The 10,584-nt window shown below is 29.9% G+C and overlaps 1 protein-coding gene across 3 annotated transcripts in view; it reads right to left on the reverse strand.

Annotated features, from left to right (window-relative positions):
• Positions 1-7,117, reverse strand: part of LOC110038728 (D-3-phosphoglycerate dehydrogenase) — a 62,320-nt gene extending 55,203 nt beyond the window's left edge. For 2 of the 3 annotated variants that reach the window (XM_020743620.1, XM_020743621.1), the window contains exons 1-2: positions 6,968-7,117; positions 6,386-6,524 (exon numbers count right to left, since the gene is read on the reverse strand). In XM_020743620.1, coding sequence (XP_020599279.1) covers positions 6,386-6,524; positions 6,968-7,068 — 240 coding nt within the window. In that variant the 5' untranslated portion in view covers positions 7,069-7,117. Of the gene's footprint in view, positions 1-6,385; positions 6,550-6,967 lie in introns of all 3 variants that reach the window. The other variant, XM_020743622.1, reaches the window with a different exon arrangement.
• Positions 7,118-10,584: the final 3,467 nt, after the last annotated feature.

The raw sequence follows: 10,584 nt of genomic DNA on the forward strand, positions 1-10,584 counted from the left end.
CAGGAATTCAAATAAAACTAAATTTTAAAATGGCTAGCTCATATGGTCAACCGCGACTTCAAGTAGTAATTTGAGGTAAGATTTGAACTTTGAACCTTATCTAATATCCCAAAATTTCAGAAAATGTATATCAGAATTTTTCCTCAAAACTATACAACAATTTTTGCACATCATGAAAATGATCAAAAGCATTTTAATAAAATTTTATATTTCATTTCAATCATTTTTATATCATGAAGAATAAAAAAATAACTTCGTACATTGGATATTACAAAAAATATTTTTATAAAGTTCTTATTAAGGTTTTTTCTTACCAAATTCCGTGCTTTGAAGTGCCAGTTACATGAGAATATCTGTAATGGAAACTATAGTTAAAGTATTTAAATTTATATATAATTATCATAAAAATACTTAAATTAGTTTTACAATAAAAATAATCCATTCAATTCATCTTTATCCATACTTGATATCTGAAATCCCCATTTAAGTCAGAACAGAGAAGAGGAAAAAGGTTTAAATAAGGAGAAACAAAGAAGAAAAATAAGAACAGAAGGGAAGATGAATAGAAGGCAAGGAATAGAAGGAGAATAAAAAGAGAAAGAGAAGAAGAAAAGAATGAAAGAAGAAAGGAAGACCAATGAGATGAGAAACATTATGGAATTATTTAGGAAATCAATTTTTTATATTTCCGTTGTAAGTTGAGTTTGATTTCAATTGAGAAGCATAGAGGCTCAAATAAGAAGAGATTCTTTCAAGATAAAAACATTATTTAAAATTAATCGATTTATTTTCAAGTTATTAATTTAAGAACTAAAAGATAATGAGAAAATTAACACTTCTATTCAGTTGTCTACAACAGAATAAAATTCAAGGTAGTTAAAAAGAAAAAGAAATCTAACCCAAGTAAAATTAAAAATTTTAGTGAGACACGCAATCTCTAATATAGAAAGCAAATTAATCTTACATCTTATATTTATAGAATTTCTCTACATTGAACATGTCATTAGCACCAGGTAATACTGTTAAAGTTACTACATTTTTAATATAACTGTTTATTTTAAAAAACATAACGATAATTATATTACTGGAGTGTCAAGATTGTTTTATGAAATGATGCATAATAAATACCCAAATGAGAACATTTACATGTCAAGTGTATCTTCACATGTGTTAACAACAGTTGATTGATAATACATGCATAGCAATGCTCTGTACTTAGAAAAGATTTATTATAATATTTAAAAAAAATGCCTACAAAACATTATCTTATGCACGATATGTTAGTTGTTGGATCGTGATTTATACGTGGTTTCAAACCAACAAAAGAGCTAAGAAAAAGTAAAATACTTGAGCCATAGTACACAGGTCTAAGGAAAGAGAAATGGGACTTTTTCATACCTAAGGATTTCCCCTACCAATGATCACCCGTATTTATAGAGAGGTTGGTCTATATGTTACAAATAAACTAATCATTATATAAGAATCCCAAGAGATCTTTAATCTATCAACTTTGTCTTCTTCAAGTGTGGGCATTATAATTAGTATTATTCTAGTAACTTTTCCTATTGGTAACTAATTCTAATTTCCACATATCTCTCACTTCTGGTAACACTCCGATCAATCAACTCAGTCTTGGGGTGAGTTGATCTTCTAAGAGAGATAATCTCATGGGAGAGTTCGGCCAACTCAATCGTGGGGAGAGTTAGGCATATTGGACGAATTGAGCACCCTAAGCAATTTGATCTCATAGGAGAGTTGTTGGGCTACTTTTTTCAAGCACCTATGCACTAATCATAATCAACAAGCAATCTGGTTAGCTTCCTTGGTCAAGTTACATGGTCTAATCATTTTGTTTGAGTTGTCTAGTCACCTAAGAAATCATCTAACTTCACATCTAAAACCTAGTCAAGTGGCTCTTAGTCGTACATGTTAGGTTTCTCGATTCTTTTATCTCATTTACTAAGCTACAAAAAAAACTAAAAGAATAATCTTTATATTTATGTATGTATGTATATATATATATATATATATATATATAATACCAATGAAATTATCTGATTTTAATAACTCTCTTGAAGTATGGGTCATCCACTATATCTTTATAAATAGAGGGGGGTGCTAATTGAATCGCAATTTTCCATAAGTCTATCCTTCTTCCCTGAGACATCTTTTGGGCTTTTCTTATGTCGTTCGGAGGGAGAATATCTCAGAAGACAAGATCAAATTTCTGATGACTAAACTCTTTGAGGGGCTATTTACAAAATGAAAGAGAAAAGGTAGATCTGCGAAAAGAAAAAAGAATCTCTAAGTTGCAAAGGAACTACTGGTAGTTTCCCAAGAAGTGATTTCTTTCGAAACTTAGCTATTAATCTGTTAACTCCTATGTAACTCCGAAGGGGGCACCCGTGGTTCCTGCAAATGAGCCACTAAATTTGAGTTTGTCTACGGCCGAGAAGAAGGGAATGAGCGGAAGGAGCTTATTTGTCTATAAATTCACACCAACAAGGAGCTTGAAAAAAAACTTGAGCCCAAAAAAAAGGGGATCGAACAAGTAAGAAATGGGTCTTTTTAATATCTGAGGATTTCCCCTGCATTACAATAATCACCCATATTTATGTAAGGGTTAGCTTATATGTTATAAATAAAGTATTCATTATGCACAAATCCCAAGTGATATTCGACCGATCATCTTTATTATCTTTTGGAATGGGTATTATAATTAATATTATCTCAGTGACGTCTTGTACTGGTAATTATTTCTCTTATCCTCATACTTCTCACTTCCGGTAACACTCTAGTCAGTCAACTTGGTCGCAGAGTGGGTTGATCTTCTAGAGAGAGCTCGGTCAACTCGGCTGTGGAGCAAGTTGAGCTTCCTAAGTTGATCTCATCGAAGCGTTGTCAAGTGACTTGCTCGAGTTGTGTGAATCATCATTAGCAAGTTATCTGAACAGGTTCCCTAGTCTGAGTTACTTGGTCCAATCGATTGGGTTGAGCTGTCTGGTTGACTCAGCGAGTCATCAAGCTTCACAACTTGAACTCGGTCCAAGAGCTTTCAGCCATATATTAGAAAATGAGGATGACCTATACATGTAGAAGTGAAAGAACAAATGAGATAAAACATAGAAGCTAAAAGAGGATTCCAACTACATATTCTAAGAGTTTGTGCATTACGGTTCAAACTTAAATTTAGGGGTCATTAATTGACTAGCCGACGAGCTAGATGAAGACCAAATAATATGAATAGGTTAAAATCTATACAAATATCATATAATATTCTTGAGTTATGAGTGGCAAAAAAGAAAGAAAAGGAAAATATAGGTAGTTTTATCACTTAATTATTTTAATATGTTAAGCATTGACAATTAAATAATGCATTTTATTTCTTTCAAAATAGGTACAATTACTGCTTATGTTTAGCTTCGACTTTTATAACTATAAAAGGTATCTTGCTTTAAAAATTAAGTTAGTAAATTAGTCATGGCCATGATCATTAATGCTCATATTAGATTAAAAAATCAGAATGTATGCAATTACTTTTTAATCAATTCTTTGAATCATGTATTAGAATTATTTATCCCACCAAGCTTTCATTAGATATTACATTAAATTATTAATCAAGCGAGAAAAAGTAATAGGTGGGGCAATAACTAGGTAACCAAATTTTGTCATGTATCCAAAATTTTTATGTAAAAATTTAGATGAATGATAAAAATAAAGATGCTTATGATATAAATTAAAGATACACTAATATGTATTGATCTATATGAAATTTTTTAATAGCTTAATATTTTATTATGAAAAATTAAATTATGCATGTTTCTATACTAATGATTATAATGAATCTTTTTAGATGATTACAAAAAGAAGATTTTATTCTATGACAGCCTAGATTGACAAATTTTCTACTCACTTGATTCTGATTAGTGTGGTAAAAATGAGAGTTGATGAATAATATATATTAATAGATTGCCCATCTCTACTAAATCTCACTTTTATCAAAGAGGGATGGGGAAAGGAAGAGGAAAGGGGGTCCCGAGGGGGTAAGGGGATAAGAGGAACAGTGGGACCTAACAACTAGCTTAGAAAAATAATTAAAACCATGTTCGCATTTGAATTCTTTTCTAGTTTGAACCTGATTCAAAGTAGGTTCAAATTCAAACCAATTTCAAAATTTTCAACTTTAAAAAACAACTGCGAATACAAGAGGTTATCTATCATTATGGGTAAATTTATCCAAAATATAATTTCAAGTATATATACTCAAGAAAACATAAATTACAAACATTTGTCCAATTCTGTGTACTATGTGGCATATATGGTCAAATTTCTCAAACGTAATATATATGTTATGGCATCTGACTTTTTAAAGGCTTAATAAATTGTACTAGTTTTACAAATTAATCTACATTTCTGGTAAAAATTTAGGAAGACTTGAGAATAGTGATCTCCTAAAAAGTACTCCATCCGGCCGAGAAAAAGCACATCCTTCAATTTCTACATTAAATAAAAATATAAATAAAATACTAAATATTTGTGGAGGAAAAACACAAAATGGGACATGAATAATTTGTATGGGGTCATTTAGTCCAAACTATCTAATGTGTTCAATTTAATCCCTCACTTCACAAAAATGATCCAAATATATCCCTTAGTTAAATTATTCTAGACCATATTTGATGAGTGAAGGGACTATTTTGGATCAAATTTAAATAATCAAGAAACTAAATTATAGATAATGTAATATGAGACTAAAACAGCACCATAAAAATGGTTTATGGATCATTTTGCCATTTTTTCCTCATTTGAAAAACTAGTATGCTAAATAAACAACTAAATATTCATTTATTTAAGAATTATTATCTTAATTCGTGGAACCAAATAGTTGGGATAAGGATGATTACTATGTCCATTTGTTTAGATAAAATAAGTTCTACAAAATTTTGACAGTTTGGTAAATAAATGAATCAGTTTGACAATTGGCCATTTTGTTTATTTCTATGTGTGAACATTTATGTCTATTATTTAGTAAGTTCATTAAAAAATTAATAAAAATACACATTTAATGACATACTTAATTGCTTGTTTCATGTTAGGTCATCGACTTACTTCCATCATACACAATCCAAAAAGAGAAGTTAATAGTTTATGTTGAAAAAATAGTTAGAAGGTCCACATTAATTTCAATTTAGTAGTTTCATTAGCCTTTGAATTTTGTAGAAGAACAGATTTGATGAACAAGAATGAATTCATTTATATTGAATAAGGGATGATTGCTTAAATAATTAGAATGTCACATAAATTCAAAAAGATTAGCCTAAAACTCTATTACAACCAGAATTCAAGAAGAAACTAACTAAAAAAATTTGAAAAATCTTTCAAAAGTTGGGTCTTAATACAGACAACCTCAAAAGAGATAAAAAATGAATAAATGAATGAGCAGCTCAACTAATCATTTTCTGACATTGAATAAAGGGTTTGCAAATGAGGATGGGAAACATATTACAAAAACAAGATATCTAAAACATATGCAACTTAAATTAATGAATACAATCTACATCAACATCTGCATAAAGAAGAAGGTTTTAATTTCTATAACAAGAAACTTGTTTAGTGCTAAAAATGGACATGAATTGAATCAAAAGTTTTGAACAAAAAGGATATACAATGCATACAATATAGATTCAAATTTGACCTAGTTTAGAAGGAAGTTTAGAATGGCTGGGACTATATAATATGCTTGTTAAATAGTGTGCAAAGGTCATGTTCAAAGAGGAGTATTACCTTGTAAAAACAACTTTATTGTTAAAATGAGTGTGAAAGTGTGTAATATGGGCATGGTAGTAATATATAACAAAGCATTACGGATTAGTCTATGGTTGATATCAAGTTTAAGTACTGGCACGGTTTGCTTGATTGGTGTATTACAATTCCAGCTTGACTTGAACTAAACATGAAATCATTTAAATAAAGTACAAAAAACTTGGAAGAACAACATCCTTAAATTGTACATTTTAACTTGGAATTGTATTCTAATCGATGTTATACATAGATTATATAAATTCTTAATTCAAGTAACATTTCTAGCCGATTCTAACTATGATCTAGCTAACCATGTCAAACTTAAAATTAAATAGATTTTGAGTTTAATCAAGTTCCAAATTATTTTTGAGTGATTTCAAGGCTTAATTATGTTTTTCGCGTTTAAATTAATCCTGCTCCTTTTCTATTTAAACCGGCCTTACCAAGCTATTGATCTATCAAGTTCTCTGTGGCTAATTAAAAAAGGAGAACAGTTGTAAAATAAAGATTTAAACTTCCTTAGAATATACAGTTAAAAAATAATGAAAGTAGATATAAATCAGCAACATCAAGCAAAATTCACCTGAATGTATGGATGGTTCTGTAGATATTCCCGTGTGAATTTCTGTGAAGATAAGAAATCAAATCCACAAAACAGTACACGCGTCACAGGTTTGCTAACAGTATCCATCGTTTCCACAGACCTACTCGAGCAATCCTCACTAGCACATACAAAGTCCAATCAATCTACAAGTCAGAAAGCACAAACATCTATTGCTCAACACTTGAAAATTTTCCCCATAAATGATAGGGTCAGAGCAGTAGCAGAACTCGAAGTTTAAGCGAGAGGTAAAAGCGCTTACCCCAAATTTAGGAGGGGGAAGCTTATTTAATTTACATATTTGTAAGAAAATTAAAAAGTTAAAAAGTTAAAACAACCCAGAAAACTCATGATTTTCACCATATTCACTCTTTAACAAAAATGCCCAGTTGTTAAACATAACACATCATAGCAAACAAGCTAGCAAGTGAAAAACCAACGTGCAAAGGCCAATCTCAACGAGCAAAAAAGAATTCAATTAATAGATGAATGACAGGAGTCTAGACACGAGAATTGAAGGAGAAAAAGGGAGGTCAGAGTGAAAAAAAGCAAAGCGGGAATCACCTGCATAGAAGTCTTGAGGGAGATAGAGTGAGAGGCCGGCTAAGGAAGCGGCTTACTCGTTGAACAGATGCGCGGAGTGCAAAACCGAGGGTTCCGGTCATCACGAGGACGTCAGCCGCCAATGGCCAGTGAGAGAGACGTAAGGGGTCACTGGCCAGGCACGTGAATAAAAATTACTTTTAATTGTTTTAAATAAATAAAAATATTTTTACATACATCAAATATTGCAATTTATTAATTTCACATTCTAGTACATACATAGCACATCAAATATTGCAATTTATTAATTTCACATTCTAAATTATAATATTAATAAATCCGCATCTCCATTAACTTCTCTTCTGTCTGCAAGCTCGCTATAGTTGAAATTGAAAGCAGCATACTTTGTTAATTTTTTAATCGTGACTCAGGTTGCCCACAAAATCACTAATGTGGGTCATTTATTTTAATAATAAAAGACAATTAATTAATTAAATTATCTTAAAATCTTTTAATAAGTAATTTCTTGGGATGGTAGTTACTAATATGTGTTATTTATTTTAATTAATTAATTAAATTATCTTAAATATTTTTTATATATATAACACATTTGTGGATGGTGGTTACTAATGTTTGTTATTTATTTTAATTAATTAATTAAATTATCCTAAATTTTTTTTTGATATGTAACCCCTTTATGGATGGTGGTTACTAATGTGTGTTATTTATTTTAATTAATTAATTAAGTTGTCTTAAATCTTTTTTGATAAGTAACCTCTTATGGATGGTGGTTATTGGCATGTGTCATTTTTTTAATATTAAATGATAATTAATTAATTAAATTATCTTAAAACTTTTTGATAAGTAATCTATAAATCTTATTGGTCAATAACCCCCCTAATGAATGGTGGTTAAATAACGCATATTCAGAGAAGGGTCATCTCTCTTTCTAACAGACACTGTATCTTTCTCTTCATCAGAAAGCCATAAATTTTATTGGTCAATAACCCTCCTAATGAATGGTGGTTAAATAGCGCATATTCAGAGAATGGTCATCTCTCTTCCTAACAGACACTGTATCTTTCTCTTCATCAGAAAGCGCAGAAAATTTTAGGGGATTAGCGAGAGAAACTCCATCTCCACAGATCTAATGCTACAATCATGAATACATACATGTTTCTCTCTTATGAATGAATATGTAAAAATCACGAATTCAAAAATCTTGATCATTTTATGCATAAAATATTTGGGTCATAAAATTGGATCACAAATGAAAAGTACTAACATGTGGTATCAGAGCCAAGTTGTTGAATTTGTCATTTTTCATTTTAATTTTAGGTATGTTAATTATATTAGCTTTTTGCTGTAAATTAAATCCTAAAATTAGATCACTGAAGTTAATTTGTGAATTGAGAGATTATTTTTAGAATTATTAAATGTGGGTTTTGAATCAGGACTTAACCCTATAATTTATGTTATGAAATGTATATTGTTGTGATTGAAATTATTGTTTATTTGATGTTTATATTATGTTTTATATTATGTTTGATTTGGCAGTCATCAAAGTGATCAAATTAGTATATTTAATAGATGTCAAATTTAATAAATTCAATTACTTATAAGTATGTGATGCTTATTCTGAAATATTCTTTTGTATTTCATTATGGGTATATTGAAATTCTTTGATTATAAAATATTTTTAAATCACCCAAAGGTTGATTATTTGTTTTATAATCTTTGAATATTATTGCGAGATATATATACTTGGTTAGATATGTTTATATATCCAAAAATAATAGACATATCTAATTTGAGTATCAATAATTATTAATTATATTAAATCAAAATCATGCATCAATTATGTTTATTATTGTATATTATTATATTACCCAAAAGAGATTTTCAATACATTATTAATGTTTTCATTTAATCTGATTAGTTATGAATATGAATTTTAAGTTTAATACTTGAAACATTAATGTGTGAATATGTTCTACTTATTTGCAGTATCTACTTATGTTTCTCTTCATTCGCTTGCTACATATTTTCAAACGTTAACTGGGCTTAGTTTCTCTAAATAGAGTGAGCAAGTTCAGTTTCACCTTGGTGTTCTGAATCTTGATTTGGCACTCCGAACTGAGAAGCCTCCTGCACTTATTGATTCTATCAGTGCTGAGCAAAGATCTTTCTATAAAGCTTGGGAGAAATCGAATAGACAGAGTTTAATGTTTATGTAAATGACTGTAGCAAACAACATAAAATGTACATTTTCTAACACTGAAAGTGCCAAGGAAATTATGAAATTTGTTGAGGGATGTTCTCAGTCTGATTTTGTTGATAAGTCTCCTGTTGGGATACTAAGTACGTTAACCAACGTGAAATTTGATGGTTCTTGTACTATGCATGAGTGTGTCGTTGAAATGATGGATACAACAACAAGACTTAAAACCCTAAGAATGGAAGTGAATAAAAATTTCCTTGTGCAGTTTATCATTAACTCCTTGCCTCCTAAGTATAGTTCATTTCACATGAACTACAACACTATGAAAAATAAGTGTAATGAGAATGAAGTGCAATGTATACTCATTCAAGAGGAAGCAAGGCTTAAGAAAGGAGGAAATCACTCCATTAATCTCATGGGTCATCAAAGAAGAGTTGTAAGAAAAATTAGAAAGAAGAATAGATAGGGCAACCAAAGACCACTAAAGATTATGTGTCATCTACCCTAGTTCACAAAGAGGAATACAAAGAAATTAAGTGTCATTTTTTGCAAAAATTTTGGACACTGTTAAAATGAGTGTTTAAAGTGCAAAAACTAATTTAAAAAGATAGGTAAACACTGTGTTTATGTATGTTTCGAATCAAATGTGGCAAAAGTTTCTTATAATACTTGATGGATTGATTCTGATTGGACCACTCATGTTTCTAATACGATGTAGGGATTCCTTACAACCCAAACCATAAACCTAAATGAAAAGTTTATCTTCATGGGAAATTGAGTCAAAACTCTAGTTGAAGCCATTGGAACCTATTGCTTGATTTTAGATGATGGACATCATTTAGACCTTTTTCAAACACTTTATTCCCCTTTTGTTTCTTGTAATTTGGTTTCATTATCTAAACTTGATTCTGTTGGATACTCTTTTAAATTTGGAAATAGATGTTTTAATTTGTTTAAATACAATTATCTCATTGGTTCTGGTATTCTCTATGATGATTTATATAAGCTTAAACTTGATAACTTTTTCATTGAGATTTTGATGACCTTGTATCATAATGTTGGTATTAAATGTGGTTTTATGAATGAAAATTCAGCTTATTTGTTGCATAAACATTTGATTCATATATCCAAATAAAGGCTTGAAAGGTTGGTAAAGAATAAAATCCTTAATGACTTAGATTTTACTAAACTTGACATCTATGTGGATTGTATTAAAGGAAAGCACACAAAACACACACTTAAGAAAGTTGTCACAAGAAACACACAACTCCTTGAAATTATACACTGATGTTTGTGGACCTTTTGAAGTTCCATCTTTTGGTGGAGAAAAGTATTTTATCACCTTTATTGATGACTTTTCGTGTTATAGTTATGTCTACTTATTACATGAAAAAACTCAATCATTAGATGCCTTAAA

The sequence above is a fragment of the Phalaenopsis equestris genome, unplaced genomic scaffold (genome assembly GCF_001263595.1).
Source record: "Phalaenopsis equestris unplaced genomic scaffold, ASM126359v1 Scaffold233643, whole genome shotgun sequence".
NCBI lineage: Eukaryota > Viridiplantae > Streptophyta > Magnoliopsida > Asparagales > Orchidaceae > Phalaenopsis > Phalaenopsis equestris.